Here is an 18024-nt window from a genome sequence, read left to right as displayed (position 1 = left end):
TCCAAAACATATACTTCTATGGTGGGTCTGAAGGCTACCGTCATCTGATGGATGATTTCACAGGGGTGCAAGAAGGCCCCTGGACCCAGAAAAAGGAATCCCGTATTTATATCTGGCTCTGCCTCTAAGTAGCATTTTCTTACACTAGTTTTCAGTTTTCTCATCTTTAAAACAGAGAAGTTTAAGTAAATTTTCTCTGACCTACATTCTTGCATGAAATCCTCAATTTGAAGATGATTAAATAAAGGGGTTGTAAATACAGAAATTAGAAACATATTGAAAAATGATATTGTGGAGACATGACAAGGTTTCCTGAGATGGCTTTTCTTGAGTTAACATCGTCTGAAAATGAAATGCTCAAAAAGATTAATCGTCCCCAAAGAGACATGGCTGTACTCCCAAAACAGGAGAAAACAGCACAGTATAGGTATGGCTTGGGCATCTCTGACTCTTTGCTGCCCTCTCATGTTTCAACACACTCTTTAGTTCTGTCATTCACCACTGCATGAGGACATACTCAGGTGAGCCTTGCTCTAAATAAGATGAGGATTCCTAAATATCTCCTGTCATTACTGTTTGAAAAGAAAATCATAAATGAAACATACCATAAAAGCTGATACATCATCAACGTCCTCCTCCTCTACTCTACTAGTTGTTAAATTAGCTTTAGGAGTAAAAAAACACCAGGCACGGAGCAGGGTTGTAGAAAGAAACACTTGGTGAGTTACTCTCAACATGCTGAGCTCTGTTATTTAGCTCTCATCTCCTTGAATTCCTGCAACAGCACCGAGAGAGTTAGGTACCTATATCTCCATCCTTCCAATGAGGAAATAAAGCAAAGGAGAGAGACAGGGTTTGCACTCAAGCTCCAAATGCGACACACCATCTTTTTGTTATGTCACACTAAAGAACATAATAGCTATTTAGTACTAAGGCTCTTTTATACATGCACATTTGGAAGCTTTATTTTTTTTAATTTTTAAATAATTTTAGAGCTATGCATTTACTTATTATGTATGCAAATAAAAACTGATAAGTAACTAACATGCTTTAACCCTAATGTTATAAAATCAAACTTTCCTGGCCTTGACACACGTCAAATGGAATAACTTCAAAGAGGGAGAAGGGTCTTCTACGATCTATGGGGGAAAGCTTTAGAAAACATAGTGTGACATAATAGACAAAGTTCTCAACTCTTCTTTTTAAAAAGTCACAGAGTTGATTCACAGAAAAGTTATAGGGAGGTAATTTTTTCCTTCAAAGAGCTATGACTCAAAAGTAAGTTCTTAGATTTTGAAAATAACCCTGAACAGTAGTTTATCAGCCATATCACAAGGGCACCAAGGTCTGTGGCTGTGATGAGAGGAAGGGACAGAGCACTGGCAGCAACAGGAGACCCCACATTTGACAGGCACAAAGGAAGTGTGTCCATTTCAACCATTTTGGGGGAGCTCCATAATTTTTACTCTTATGATCCTGCAATCTCATCTGTCTCTCATTCTTCCCTTTCCTTCTGTCATCTTTCTGGCCTGTTCTTTCCATCACCCCTAGTTCTACACACAGAGTCGGTCTTGGAAATAAAAACAACAAAACTACACAAAAAGTGATGTACTGAGTGCTTACTTTGTGAAGGACTGTGCTGAAAGCAGCCCACATGTGAACTCATTTAATTTAGCAATAACTGTATGATCATCATTTTATAAATGGGGAAACTGAGGCAGAGAAAGGGTATGTAACCTGCCCAGGGCCACAAGTTATCATGATAGAGCATGGTTTGAATTCTGGACATGCAGAGGCCCCACACTGCATGATTCCAGGGGTGCTCCAGCAGTGATGGTCTATGAAATTGCCCTCCAGGGGTGCCTGGGAGCTGTGCACCACTGCAGCCTTTTGGACCGGTCATGAACTTAACCATATGCTACACTGTTCCTCTAGACTCTAAATAAAATTTCTAAGAAGGTCAAATTCATGTTAAAGGGTATCCCATCGACTCTTTTTAATGCTCTTCTCCACCATTCCCAGGACAACCTCAGAGGTATAGCTGGGTTCCAACACCAGGGGGAGTGAACTTGGAGGTAGGACCTGAGTAGTCAGCTGCTGAGGGAGGGAATTCACAAGCATCACTTTTTCTGTGTGTCTCAAGTCTTCTACCAAAGTCTCAACCAATATTATTATTTATGTTTTTAAGGGCCCACTTTTCCAGAATGGGCTCAGAGGAGAGAAACTTCCCCTGCTATTGCCCTCAGCCCCTCAACCCCCATTCCACTTTTGCACCTTGGTTTGCTAAGCTTGGGGAAGGAAAAAGACTTCCACTCTCTAGTCAGTTAATTTCCTGTTGTGCTTTGTGATGAACACAGCTGCATTAAGCAGTTAATGATAGTTAATTAGTTTCCCTTCCTAGATAAGATATTTCTGTAGCCCCACTGTCCCTAGACCCTAGGTCAGCAGCTTGTGGGTACAAATGAGGCCATATTCGCCTTAATTCCCATATTTCAGTAGCTCATAATTCTCTCTGGTATTGCCCCTGGGCCTCAATACTACATGAAAATTTCTGGGAGCTTTTATGGGGTCTCTCACATGTGTCTAAGTGTGTGCTCCTGAGTGCAGCTACTCTCCCTTTAATCAGTGTTGGGGGACAGCCAGAGCTGCCCTGACCACTGAACATCCACTGCCTCTGCCTCTTGTTGGACACAACAATCTCCACAGGTACCTACAGTGGCTCTTCTGGGAGGACGTTCCTATGGGGCTGGCTCATATATGACCTCAAGACACAAAAGCGTTCAGGGAAGAAAATAGCACAGCATTCTACTCAAATTGCAACATCGAGAGCCTGCTTATTGCAAAAATATGGGAGGCAGGGGGGTTGTCCCTCTTTATGGCTGTCAGACCTGGCGCCTGGAGCAGGGCTAGAAATCAGGTGCCAGGTGGCCTGTCTCACTAGAGGCCTCAGGCACATGCTCACAAAAGTCAGTCTGCTCATCCCTCAACATAATCAGCCAAGTGAATAGAAACAGAAGAGTCCAGTTCTATGCTGCCATCTCAGTTTAGGCTCATTTACATTGACTTTGGGTTTCTGAAGAAGAAATCTGCTACTTAAAGAATCTACTTTAATTTATAGGAGTTTCAGTTATCAGATCAGTTCATCTCTTGATCAATGTCAAGAAGAAAACTGGAGAGCCAGACACATACTATGAAATGACAGTTGAAAATCATCACCAATAAGATTTTGAAAGATAAACATGGAAAAGAGAACCAATAATTTAATATTCATTGAAATACAAGCCTCATTAGAAAGACATTTAGGAAAGAACAAAATTAACAACTGTTCCAGAATCAACTCTGACATAGTGACCACAAACGAGACAAGTTGAAAAGTGCTGACTGGACATGATGAAGTTAACTTTCACGCAGAGCGTACTCAGTAATAACTTAATAAGGAGCTCCTCAGCACATTATGAGTTCAAGTCCAGAGAAGACACTTGAATCAAATGAAGTATTGGTCTAGTTTGAAAAATATGTTAATTTTCTTCTGGTAATAATTTTAGAAAACTTAGGTTTCCTTTTCCAGGCAATTATTTTAAGTGGGGTTTTAAGAAATGATTAAATGAATTCAGTCTGGTTTCAGGTTCAGCAAAATGAGATCATTTGTTCCATTTTTGGTTCAGTTGAGGTCAAGTTCTACGTTTAAAATAGACTAAGGGGAATCGAGGTAATTTTATTTTTCTGCCCTTTATGTCCCTCATCATTCCTTCCACTTCTCTTCCCCAAACCATCTGTTCTTTTGATCTCATTGAACTTTCCTATGTTGTATAATTACTTCTTCTCTCTTCTCCCAAACTGAATTTATTCTCAACTCTCTGGGTCCAAATCAGGACTGCTGGAATGGTGTTCCTTCCTACATACAACTGGGATACTGATTAACCAAGAAGGCACATTTTATTTATGCTTTCATGTCCATTAAACCAAGTTACCATATATTAACATCACACTGATAACGTAAGCATGGAAACAACATGGTCAACATTTTGAAGGTAATGCAGTCTCCCAAAATACAAATGCCCAGAGCAATGCTAAACTTAGAGCACAAATTTAAATGCTTTTTAAAAATGGTACACCAGTAAATATTTTACAAGTAATAGCGTGAATGGATGACTTGTAAGATCAATGAGAGAAATGATAATATAGAGAAGAAAGAATTAATTTCTTTAAAATTTTAGAATTGCAGTATAAAATTGGTGAGTTAATGCTAGGTTGAATCCTGGAAGATATGGTTTCTTCCTACACATGAGAAGAATAAGCTCCCAGATCTTTCTTACCTGTTATGGTGGCTTTGTTGATGGATGGTTGGTTGCACATGGGTGATCTTCTGACAAAGACAAAAAAATACAAAGCAGTAAATATGCGGTGCCTGGTGATCTGTGGACTCTCTGAGTCATTTCAGATATGCCATTTTAATTTAAAGAATTATTTTTAAGTTAAGACGTGCAAACTAAGATTTCTTTCAGACTAGCCAGTCCAGTCCTTAGGTACCCTTCGTACCATAGTTCAGATCACACGTCAAAGAAGAAAACAGTTAAATCTCATAGTGATAGACTGTGGGGTAAATAAAGCTGATGTAAATGTCACAGGGACATGATAGAGGAGGAAGTTCTCATTGATTGACTATTTCAGCAAAGGCTTACAGAGGGCTTACAGAGCAAACACAGACTCTTTGAATTTGGAAAAGTAGTCAGTCTATACTTGGTTTTCCTAACACAGTGTTAATGAACTTTTACTTTTGGCATACATTTCTATGATTGCCTGTACACTGTCAGAAGTAAATGACTCCTTGTAAACTATATTACAATTAGAGAAGCTATTTTAACATTTTCCTTTCTATTTCTTATATGGAGAAACACCTCTGCTACATTTGTTAGAAACGTATACTAATGATTTGTCCCAATAGATGCTCTAGAGACTTTAGAAATACTGTAAATTAAAGGTGCTTAACTAGATTCTATCGCATAGTCTTTAATTTTTCAGATGTTTGCCAAGTTCCACAAGAGGATTATAAACCCCTCGAGGCAGAAAACCATGCTTTATGACTAACTTGTATTCCCTAGAGAGCACAGCACAATGTATCTAATGCTTAATAAATTACGTTGAAAAGAATTATCATTTATACAATATCCACTAAGATTTTTTGAAATATAACTTTATAAAGTTGTTACTTACAATGGAAAGCTTTTAAAATAATGATCTTTAAAAAAACTTTAAAAAACAGACACATTCAAGGATGTCTGCAAAATTTTTGTTTTTATTGATTTTTGGTGCTTTTCTCTTTTTTGGTACTTCTATCAGTGGCTAACATTTAATAAGCACTTACTGTGTGTCAGACACTGTGCTAAACGAGCACTTTAAACGAATTATCTCCTTTGCTCCTCACAAGAAACCTTAAGGCAGGTCGTCTCATTGTTCCCATTTTACAATGAGGAAAACAGACCTTTGGGAAGTTGAATAACTTGTTCCAAGTGCCAAAGCTGAGATGTGAACTAAAGTAATGTGATTCTAGGGCCTGCGCTCTGCTATGCTGCCTTATTTTGAGGATGCTTTTGTGGAACCTGGACCAAAAGCCACACATCTGTGCAGGTGGCAGGCTCTCGCAGAGCCCTGTTCAAATCTGCCTTCCTGAGATGACAAATCTCTTAGCAGGGCTGGGAGACCCTTGGGAAAAGCGGCCTGGTACTTTGTCAATTCTCAGTCTTGGTTCCAGTCAGTGTCTGGCTCTGTCTCACTGCTCTTACGTTTACTGATGTCAGTTTGGGACTGAAATTTTGTATTTGATTGAAAAGTCACCAAAATTTACTTCTGAATTATTTTAGTTTTTATTATGAAATAAAATGGGGGAATTTGAAACTTGATTAATGCTTCATGGAACAGAAAGGTTACTGTTTTAAACCGCTGCTCTAAAACACCTCTGGTCTATACACTAATAGTTATCTTCTTGCTGAGAGCTTATTATTCAAATAATTTATATATTGATTATTTTTTTTTTAGTTCTTGCTCTATGAAAATTTAGAAAGCATCAATTTTGTCTAGGAAAGGTATCAAATGAATACTTTTAAACTTTTCTATAGTTTTGGAAAACCACATTTTTGACTTGTTACTTACTGTCTTCTCTTAATACCAATCCAACAACGGTCACTTTGGGAACTTGATATTTCAACAAATAAGGGCAAGCAGAGAATATTAGTCATTTGATCCACGGTTACGGTGATAAATCATTTAATGAAGAATGAGCCAGAACTCCCTTCTGGAATGAAAACTCTCAAGGGTAAGAAAGAGCAAGGTAATAGGACTCTTAATGGGTTAATAAAAGTCAGCAATGTGCATTTGAGTACCCACAGAGGTCAGGGCTTCAAATGCATTCTTCCTAAATTTCTTCCTCCTAGCAAATTAAAAAGTGGATTGTGCAAGGTAGCACATGCCTTCCGCAGAATCCAAGGGTGAGTCTGGAAGTGCTCCAGTGGTACTGGGAGTGCCCAGTAGGGAAATTCCGATTCCTTCAGGGTCATCATGTGATGACCCAGAGTTACATGCACTTTGCCCACACTGACAGAACAGAGCTTGGCCGTACACAGATTGAATTCTACTATTCTGAGGAGGCTGATTGGGTTTACATCAGTAAAGGAGGTACAAATCTGACCAAAAGAGAGACCTCAAAGGCCTTTAGTTAAAGTCTACCAGATAACATTGTTTGGTTAGACATCACCCTGGGCATTCAATTGTAGGTCAAGTCTGGGCATAAACTATGATTTTTCTACCCTCCTCCAGCTGTTCTTTCCTGTTTTAATCTGTCTGTCCCTGTAAATGAGTTGAAAACTTCTGTCTTGCACAGAATGGGCCTCACGTCATCTCTTTGGAGACGGAAGGCCAATCTGATGCCTTCACACCTCTCTGATCAAGTTTATCTGTCACAGGTTTAAATGCTGGTCCCCAAGTGACCATGTCTGAAGGAAGCGTAAAAGCAGTTATAAAGTTTCTGGTTTGCCTTTTAAAAACAATACCTCAATTTCTTAGATAAAAATTGAGACTAAAAAAGTTTGGGAGTGACACCAGTAACTTCGTTCCTCCTGCAGTGCTGTGACTTTCCAAAGAGGAGGTGATGCACCTATGAGCTACCAAACACCAAAAGCCCCACGGGGCCGTTGAGATCAGCGTGATATTGTATGGACGTGGAGGAGAGAAGACATGTTTGGCAAAGGAGAAATACCTCGAAGCACATCCTCACGTTCCACACGCTGCCTCACCACCTCACTCTTCCAGGCAGCAAGCACGTGCAAAGTGAGTACTCTGTCTGAGCATTATGCTAGGTACCAAGAGTGCAAATGTGAACCAGATACAACCACTGCTCACTGGGCCCTGACATTCTTAAGGAGCACTCAGACAGGCAAATCCGCAACTAGAGCAGAGAGAGACACGTGCTCAAATAGACATTAGGTGCAAGATGCGATCAGACGAGCTGGAAAGGCATACCACCCAGTTTGGGACCTGGGGTGGGCGTGTGTATGTCGGGTGTTAGTCTGGGAGAATGGCTCAAAAGGAATTCTGTTTAAGCTGGGACCGAAAGCATGAATTACAGTTAGCCCAGTGGATGAGGAGGGGAAGAAGAAGGTGAGAAATGTTCAGACTGAGGGAACAGGCCTGCAAAAATTCATTATCCAGAAACATGACAAACAGCTGAAGTTTCTGGGTTCCATTCCAATTATTTGCATTTTGACACTTACACTGATTTTTTAAAAACCGTTTTCTATCACAGGAAGTACGTACATAATGGCAAGAGCATTTTTTAATCATGGAAAGCATGAATTTGGGAGGTCAATTATATCATTATGGAACGGAAAGTTCAGATTTTTTTCATGTTCTTTAAGAAGTAGCAACTACTATGAAATTGTATACACTTAGATAAGTTATAATTCCAAATAAATTTTTATTCACTGTCCTCTCAATATTGATTTAAGGAAATGCTTTTTCTTCTGGAAAATTCTTTGGAGTTGATATTTTAGTGATAGCATTTTATTTATTATTAACAATAGATTGCCAAAATAATGAGCATTTGAATAACTAATCATTTTTCCATTTAATCTTAAAATATTAATTTTGTTTTCTTAGATCTTTTGCCTTTATTAGAACCCCCAAATTATAATCATTTTCCATCTCGGCTTTCCTTCTTTCAAAGGCTTTCCCTGTTATCACATATCACAGTTTGATCGATTGTTCCATGATGCTGCTGATATGAGAGTCAGTAACAGCAGGAAAATCAAAGATCTTTGCTATGATATGGTACTTCTCCAAGGAATCCTTGTCTCAGAACTAAGAGGATGACTCTGGATTGACTTTAAGGCTTGATGAGATGGTATGTCCATGGTTAATTTATGAAGTTAGCCAAACCTATAAAGTTACCCTGAGTGTGAATAACTGAGCAGAGGGCTGGGTAAGCCAGGTGATTTCTGACAGATGGAATCACCGTACTTATTTGTCATACTGCTTCATTTCTGATCTTAGAACCACCACTACAAAGTATTTATAGAATATTAACAGGACATCATATGACATAGTGTAAATGGTTAGACAGCATTGCAACAACTCAGAGAAATCTAATATATTGCCTTGAGTTCACTCAAATTGAGAGAACACCCTATAACAGTTCAGCAAGAAGGAGAGGAAAAGAAGGATAACTTACTTGCTAGGTGCTCGATCTTGCAAATTAGTTAACGCAGCAAAGTTGTTTCGTACAGTTCGCAGGCTCGCTAAGACCTACAACAAAAAAGGATACTTTAAACTTCTTGAAGTAGGGCCATCTTTAAAGCACTTTAAAATGACTTGGCGATTTTAAAAAATGATTTTTTAAATGAAAACTTGATATTGCTTGCAAGCTAGTTTCATATACTGCTAAAGAATCTCCCAGTGCTTAGCGAAGCTTCTATGTATCTATTCAAAATCCAGAGAGGACAGACTGCAAGGATTTTCCACATGTTTCTCCTCATTGTCTATGAATATGGCGACAGCAGCAGCAGTTTCCACAGTATTCCTGGATTCCTCAGTCACCAAAACTATGTCCCAGGCAATATACATATAGTGTTGCATTTTATGCAAACTTGAGATAGTGTGAATATAAAATGTTTGTCAAGTCTCACTTTGGGAATAAAATTTAAAACAAGTTATCCTCAAATTCTCTTCAAAAATTCACCAAAAATGTCATAATTGCAAAGTCAGCAAGCTAAATCAATTTTAAATTTTTTCACCTTTGCCACACGGCCACTCTAGCCAGTAACGAGAAATTCTTTTCTCTGTAAAGGTGATCTGAACCACGAATTAGAAGGTTCTCAGGAATGCATTTCTCACATCAAATGGGACTGCCCTGTGTGTGCACAGTGCCTGGCCCACAGAAGATACTCAATAAAAATGTGCTGAATAAATGAATACACAGACACGACATATCCACACACACAGGACCACTGGGTCCCACTATCTCCGATCGCCCTTCCTTTTCTTAATTCTAGTGAAACTAGAAAGCAGCAGAAGAAATAGAAGTGAGACTAGGAGAGAAAAGTTAGAAGAGCATTACCTCCCTCTCTTTCTCCCAGAATGGGCCTGTTTCCCCCAGGGTGTGGCCAATATCAGGTGAGATTATTGGTAATCTGAGTGACAACCAGAATGTTAAATTTATCGAAGATACAGATTCCAAATGTCCTATGGGGCACTGCATAACAACCCAGACTGCCTGGCTCTGAGATGCATGCACTGTGTGAACTTAGTCAAGTTACATAAACTCTCGACCTCAGTTTCCCCTTCTGTAAACTGGGATAGTGGTATCTACCTCATAGGGTTGCTGTGAAGATGATATGAAATGACAGGTTAGGTGCCATCAACAGTGTCTGGTAAATAGAAAGCACTCAGTGAATAGGAAGCCCATTATGGCAACATTCCACTGGATTAATGATTTGGCGGGTGCCAAGGGAATTTAGTTAATGGCTACCATTGATAGTATGGGAGGGGCAAATTCATAATTGCTCCAAGGGTTCCACAAGCGTTTCTAGAATTTTCTCATCTGGCACTGACCTAGACTAATGACAGTGTAAGTTTTTTCTAAGATGAAAACATCTTCAGACATTTTTGAAATTGGCATTAATTCTTGTAAGTCACAGGGGTGCTGTTTACATCCCGGGACAGTGACCCTACAGCATTATCCCCTGAAAGAGGCAATGGTGCTTCCTGAGGTGCCAATCGTGATAAACTCAGTCACTGGAAAAACCTGGCTCATTATCACATATAAACGGCTCCCAGCGCTGAAATGTCACGCTGCCGATGACGGAGTATTCAAATAGCCCACTGCTGACATCAGACCACCATGCCTTTCACTAGGCATGAATCTTGAAAGATGCAGAAATAAACCTGACAAATGATCCTCTGTCATTAAATTACACAGGTTTAATTTATGCTTTAAGAATTTAACATCAAATGCACTGATAAAGCACTTTAAATAAGATTATTGCACTCCCTAGTCGATCCTTTTTCTAGGCAAAATTTTAACCACAGAATTCTGAGAATTTTATTCTAATAAATTATAGTAACGGCACTGCATTTGACAGCTGGGTAAACAGAAATAGCCCTGCAGGTAATTTACGTCAAATGCTCATTCGAAAGGAAACCTTAGTTCATGGAACATATACTGCAACTGTTTTTCTGTAAAAAAGGTTTTTCACTCGTTACAACAAAGATATTAAATTAGACTATTTTGTTTTGGTTTTTAATTTAAATTTAATGTATTTGTTTTGCATAATCTATATCTTCACATGGTGCAGAATTTAAACAGAACAAAAGAGTAGAAGAAAACCGTTTTCCCCTAAGTAACAAAGACAGAAACAAAAATTACTGTTACTTCCGAGAGGAGGCAGGTGGATGAGCTGCGGAGGGACCTTCAGGGCGTTAAAAATATCGGTACTGCTCTATTTCTTAAACTGTTGATTTTAGTATTATTCTTTATATGGTAGATAATCACTAGACATAGTCACTTATATGTATGAAATATTTCAAAGTAAAAAGTGAAAAAAGATATTTTCCTCCCAGCCCCTCCTCCAGGCATACGGCTGCCTGTCCCCTCTGCTAATTGACTTTTAGGTCGTCTCCTAAATTTAGCTTTTACAAAGACTACTGCAGAAAATAACCTTGTAGATACATCATTGCGTATGTGCACAAGTCTTAGATCATTGTTTTCGTGGTAGGACAAATAATATTTTATGAATTTTATATTGAGTATAAACCATTATCTTCTGCACTATGACACATATGATATCGGCAGAAGTGTAAATAAAAGTTCCAGACAAATCTTATAAGGAGGTGTTGCCCTAGGGCCCATTGATTGTCCTGGGGTCTGCATCCCCAGTGCACTGCTTAGTTTTTTATGCTCTCACTTGCACTGCAGGACACAGAGATGAGGCATCCACCGGCTAGGGTGGTGGGGGAGAAGTGGAAACAGTGTTACTCAAGGCCCTGAATTAGGGTTCAATTATTCTCTGTTTTTGTTCTAGGGCAGCTCTCACTCCCCTGAAGTCAACCCTTCAAGAACTGTAGGCAAGGGGCCGGCCCAGTGGTGGAGCGGTTAAGTTCGCACATTTCGCTTCGGTGGCCCGGGGTTCGCCGGTTCGGATCCCCGGTGCGGACACGGCACCACTTGGCAATCCGTGCTATGGTAGGTGTCCCAGATATAAAGTAGAGGAAGATGGGAACGGATGTTAGCTCAGGGCCAGGCTTCCTCAGAAAAAGGGGAGGGTTGGCGGTGGATGTTAGCTCAGGGCTAATATTCTTCAAAAAAAAAAAAAAAAAAAAAGAACTATAGTCAGAGTTTTAAAGCTCCTCTAATTTTCTTCACTGCTTAATGCTTTCTAACCAAAAAGGTCCCCGGCGTTTTCTGTCACACAGCTCGATGGTTAGAAAATTAAGGTCATTTCTTTCTCTTCTGCCCCTCCAAGCAAAAGTGTAATCAGTCAGAGTCAAAAATAGACTGGGGATGATGTGAAATACATAGACTTTAGGAATTACGATAGTGCTGTGGAAAACTTCTGCACAGAGATGGCTCATGGACTAACCCATGAGAGAGACTAAACGTTATTTACACATACTAGTCTCAGATCTTCTTAGGTACTTCTAAACATTTATTAACCAATAAGAGTCACTGAAAATCACAGAAAAATGTGGGCTTCGTTAAAAAGTTAAACTGAACACAGCCTAAATGAAATGTATACTTACATAATAATAATTTCTTGAAAAGATTTAAAGAGGAGATTTCTTAAGGAGGGGGGCAATACTATTCTTGTTAAAAACTCCTGCTTAAAAAATAACAAAAACAAAGAAAGAAAGGATTTTGAGGACTGTTTTCGTTCCAAATACACTTTATGCCACTAGATGGCGATAAAACACAGATCATGAGTTGCCACGGGCTGGGGCCTTGGTTTTTACGTCCAGAAAAAAAAAGTGGAGTCACATTACGATTATTTATAGGATACAAAGGTATTTTGATGGAAAAGAAAACCTCTTTCCAAGTTATGTTTTGGTTAAACCATATGAAATGCTGCTTTTGTATGACGAAAAAGGTTGAATGTTAATTTCACATAGTTCAACCTAAAAAGTATTTAGATTCCTAGCAGATGCTGTCATTTACTTTAATGAAGAATAAAGAAAAACCAACAGATAGAAGCAACTGAAATGTGATTATCTTCTTTAATAGCCGGGCAAGGAGATCCTGGCGGATTCGGTGAGAGGGGAACTGTGATGAGACCGCAAGACGTCTGCTGCTGGGTGAAATGGGCAGGGACCCAGGCAGGCATTAAAAACATATTGGCCATGTTCTATTTTCAATGGAATAGTCATGTTCTATAGTGTTAATAACGACATTTTTAATAAAATTATCCCAGGTGCTGTATTTTGGTTAACGGTAAAATGACTTAGTTGTTCATACCCTGTATTTTTAAATCAGGCATATCTCCTTAGTCTGAATGACATGAGGATCTCTCCAGGTTTCCAAGATATTATTTGGATATTTTCTATCTTTTACTTAAAGATTCCACTTTTTTCCTTTATTAACATTTCATACTTTCAGATGAGAATTCTAATGGATTGAGAGTTTTACAAGGTACTCATGTCACAGATAATGCGACTGGTGGGGCCAGAGGCCACTGACTACAAAGCAGATTGCCAACACTTATCACTGTCTGTCTCCTTGGGTTCCTTTGGTGTTCCTTGGGACCCTGCAAGAACTCTGGCCAAGTTGTTACTACACTCTCGGGAGGAAAAGGCCAGTTGCCAGTGACATGACCTGGCACAACATTGGGATTCCTCTCAACACCTAGCCTTCCTGCCTAAGGAAATCCCCACCCAGAAAGATTTCAACACAAACATAGGGGAACATTTCAAAACGGAAATAAAATATTTAAAGCTGTCACTTTTAGGGGGGATCAAGAGGATTCTGAGCTTATAGGAGAAAACATTAGAAATTAGAAGTAGAAAAGTGTTTAGGTTAAACATTAGCAAGATTTCCCACCCCACAGCGTTCTAGACATGGTAATAGAGGAGTTTTGTAGGGTTCTTTCTGAAGATCACATCTGTCTAAGATGTTTTAGGTTTCAGCCCTATCCATCAGAGTGGAATATATCCTTGCATGACTTCTTAATTGTCTTATAAAAGGATTTTATTCTCTTAGTTTCACAGGAAACCATGATTGGGGAAAAAAACAGGGAGGGATCGTTTTCATGTTTTGGAGATGTGCTCAGGTAGAAAGAGACGAGTTCTCTCTCCAGAAGAGGGAGAAGATGAGACCGGCTGGAAAAGGCCTTTGACCACTTTTACAAGGAGAGGCCCATTTGAAAGAATTATTGGAAAGAAAATACAGAAAAAAAAAAAAAAGATATAAAGTAAAATGTCGATGCTAGTTATTTTGGGGTTTGGAATTACGGGAAATTTTCTTTTTCTTCCTTTTGCTTATATTTCTTTTTTAAACTTTTTAGGCAAAAAAGATTTTATTTTGAAAGTAGGATGGCTTTTTCACGAGAAGAATTTAATGTGAAATTCCAAACCCCAAAGCATGCTGGGGAACGGGGAGAAGTTTTTGGCCCATTTGAACATTTCCCTGAGCGATTTGTCTAAAATCGACTGTCTTCTGTCCATTGGTGAAAGCAGCTATGGTACATTAGGGCAAATAATGTTGGTATCACTTCAAGTGACGTAAGCATCTAATATTTTAAGCACTATAGTGTTTAGCATTAAATGATGAATATTGTATCCTGTATTAAAAATTTGAGGAGTTATTGGTTAGGAAAACAAAATAAGCGAGTCGTGCCCAATAGAGCTTAAGAGAGCCACAGACAAACCGCCAATAACCGGGCCTTCTGTCTTACCTGCTTTCCATTAAGATGCTCGATCAATGGTGAAATTGTTCAGGGTAACAGGCTTTTTTTTTTTTTTTTTTAATCCTAGTAGAGCTTTCCAGATCATACACTCTAGTAAAAGGCCATTTGTAAAAACTGTGATGAAGCCACTTAAAAAGAATCTGCAGCCTCTGGGGCAAAAACCACCTTCTACGAGGTGTTCTGAGTCATTAAGCCAATCATAAGCAAACGCTTGTAAATACATTCCAGGATCATTTTCAGGGATCAGATATGCCTACATACTACACAGAGTTGGTTTATATTCAAAGTCCTAATTTCAAGGGTATTAAGTACACATTTATTTAAACAGTTTACTAACAAAGACTGATATTTGACAAATATATATTTCTCAGGGAACTGGAATTCTATTAGTCTTTTGGAGATTACAGGTACACTACAGAAAATGTCTGATTATGCAAAAGACTAGATTTCCTTAGAATTTAACAGCACTGACGGCAAGGACCAAGTCCAATTTATTAATCTATTTATTGGAGATTAATAAATACTGCTTGAAATAAGAGGATAACGTATCATTTACAGAATATTTTTTATCTTTTACTCTATACTTGGATATATATTTCCTACAACAATACCTGGAGATTTTCATTAGAAGCAAGAATAGCTACGTGAATAGACTCAAGTTGGAATGACTATTTCTACATTTGGTGATGGTTATTTATATTATTTTGCCTGATTTTATCTGTTCAACTAGCTCTCAGCTCTTAGAAATAAAATTATAGGACCTCAATAGTGATCCATTAAAAATCCTTAGCTTTATATGATTTTGTTATCACAAAATATGATTAAAATGTGTCAATTTTTTTGAACATAGAAATATAGATACTAGAAAGAATTTATGATCTCCAGCAAAACCTTAAGCAAACAAGACATTAACCTTCTGAAAGGGATAGTGGTTGTATTCTGTTTTTAATTGCCTGCATTAATTTAAAAAACCCACCATTATACAGTGTGTTATTTATGGATTCATTAAAGTTTTGGCCTAAATTACAGCGATTGCAAAATTTCAGGAAATTTGCAAAAGTGGAAGAATTATACATAATCATACTATATAAAAAATGTTATTAGGCATTTAAAAAAATACCTATTATAACATTTTAGAGGTGAAAGAGCCCTTACTGATAACAACCCTTAAAGTTCATTAAGTATTTTATTTTCTAGAAATTGTGCTGAGCACTTTACAAGCTTGGTATTATTTCAATCTCTTAATAACGTTATGAGCAGGGTAGTCTTGGAATTTAGCAGATGAGAAAACTAGGCTTGGAAAAGTTCAGTGACTTGCCTGAGGCCATTCACTTAGCAAGAGGAGGAGACGAGGTTTGAACTGGGGCCTATCTTTATCCAGCCGAGTCCTTCAGTTTTACCAATTGGAAAAAAAAGAAGTCTTTGAGAAGTTAAATGAGTGGCCCAAGGCCCTGGAGCTGGTTTTGACATCACCCTGATTGTGATTTTTACAACCTCTCTGGATCCTCGTATTCCAGTATTTAACATTTCTTATTAACAGTCAGTGTTGGCTTTAATCCTGTTTCATGCCCCAGGTTAAATAAGTTTTATCCTTTTCTGTCCCTAGTTTGTTTATACCAGTGGCTCTCAACTCTCCTAGAAGAAATGCAGGTGTTTGGATCCGATCCCCAGATTTTTAGATTCAATTGATCAGGGAGGTGGCCTGGGATAAAAGCTTTCTAGGTGATTCTAACGTGCAGCTAGGGTGGAGAAACATTGGTCTATACAAAGAATATCTGGTTAGCAACTGTTTTATACATATTCCAAACGGCTTTAGATCATTCTGTCACCTTCTAGCATTTATGTCATGCGGTTAAAGTATTTTCATGATTTGTGTACCTAAAAGGAACAAACTGACATAAATATATCACTCAGTTAAATTTTTGTACAAATGGCATGTCAAAAAAAGAGTAAATAAAGCATCAGGTTGAAGTGTAATATTGACTTTCATGCACTGATCATGTACCTAATTATACTAAATGTAATTTAATCCACGATATAGCCGTCTGCTTCTAGTGCTTATGTCACTTAAGGAAATATGGTCCCATTTAAGTATGTCAGTTAGGTAATTTGTAATTTGAAGCAAAGACTCTCTTAGGGTCTTGTATTTATACGAAACAGACCAATAAGGCCAAGAACACATTCTCTAGCATTGCTTTTGAATTACTTGAATGAACCATAGAATTTGTATTTGTACTTGTGAAATGAAATCAAGAACCAGAACTAATGCCCCAAATTAAATTTTCAGATCTGTGAGAAACCTGCCCGTTTAACAAACTGTGCTTACCTGAGCAAATGGAGTCACAATCAAGTCATCTCCGTGTCTGAAAAAGAAACCAAATCTTGTGTTAGAAGTTGCCGATGACTCTATGACCACTTTTGATCAATATTAAACGGTAAGTTCCACTTGAAAAAATTCTCATAGAGAATTACAGTAATTCCATCCTTACTCTTCAGCACATAGTTCTTCCCAGCCAGGAGGGTAAAAATATGTCTTCCAGGATGTTAACCATTGTCCAGTTCCCTGGGTAAAAAGAGGGGCTTCTTGATCATCAACCAAGGTCACTGTTGCTTATGACGTAAGCACACAGGATATACAATAGCAGAAATGGAGTTCCAGCAGTGGGGCCTCTTACGGTAGGTATTAGTAAAGAGTGCTGCAGAAGGAGCTAGCAACTGCAGTGGCTTCGGTGAGAGGCCCCTGGACCGTCTAACATTTGAAGGTGATGAGCATGGAGTGTTCCACATCATCGTGTGTGAGTCTCGGACAGGCTAGGAACTGTAGATGACACGGGGCTGCATCATACACTAATAAAAACCCGGTGAAACTTTTCAACTGACTCATGTCCCAGCCTCTGTAGTTACGGGGGAACGCTGCCCTGTGTGTGCTGTTGCTGCAGCAACCTCAGCTACACCATGCCCCGGGATGCAGGAGCAAGGTGTCAGCATCATGTGCCACGGAGGCAAAGGGAAAGGCAAGGAATGTTGTGCAACATTCCACTTGGAGGAAAGTGAGAAACTGGGGCCCAGAGTTCTTCCGTGGTGTTTCTTAGCATGAATAACTCGTGAAAAGGATTTCCAAAATCTCCGAGGGATATTTCTTGATTTAGCTAGCTGAAGCTCTTTAATCAAAAGGGAATGTAATTATTCTACATGGAAAACTTCCTGGACGTGACCCCAACTGAGAACACTGCAACTGGACCGTTTACTCATCATGAACAATTCTGAAAAGGGCCTGAGTGACCCAAAACAACACTGATGAAATACGCTTCAGCACAAGCAGCGTACGGATGACGTCAGCAAGCAGATCGTTACCAATAATTAGACTAGTTGTTACGGTCATCACCAAATGTCTCGGAGACCTTGAAATTCAAAGTGTGGGGAAATAAAAGGCAAAAAAAAAAAAAAGGTCGGAACACACTTTAAAGGAAACGTATTATTTTGCATCCCATTAGTTTCAGAATTACATGTTTTGAGGGGCACTTGCTCTTTGTAGAGATTATTCAGATAACCAAAATTAAAGTAATATGAAATCTACATA

At 38.7% G+C, this 18024-nt stretch overlaps 1 protein-coding gene across 7 annotated transcripts in view; it reads right to left on the bottom strand.

Annotated features, from left to right (window-relative positions):
- PDE4D (phosphodiesterase 4D) overlaps positions 1–18024 on the bottom strand; it is a 1409587-nt gene that overhangs the window by 179845 nt on the left and 1211718 nt on the right. For all 7 annotated transcript variants that reach the window (XM_046671306.1, XM_046671305.1, XM_046671307.1 and 4 more), the window contains 3 exons: positions 16771–16807; positions 8723–8796; positions 4317–4366 (listed from right to left, as the gene is read on the bottom strand). In XM_046671306.1, coding sequence (XP_046527262.1) covers positions 4317–4366; positions 8723–8796; positions 16771–16807 — 161 coding nt within the window. The remainder of the gene's footprint in view (positions 1–4316; positions 4367–8722; positions 8797–16770; positions 16808–18024) is intronic.

This window comes from Equus quagga, chromosome 9 (assembly GCF_021613505.1).
Source record: "Equus quagga isolate Etosha38 chromosome 9, UCLA_HA_Equagga_1.0, whole genome shotgun sequence".
Lineage (NCBI taxonomy): Eukaryota > Metazoa > Chordata > Mammalia > Perissodactyla > Equidae > Equus > Equus quagga.
The sequence above is the reverse complement of the archived record's forward strand: the minus strand, read 5'-3'. Positions and strand labels throughout refer to the sequence as shown.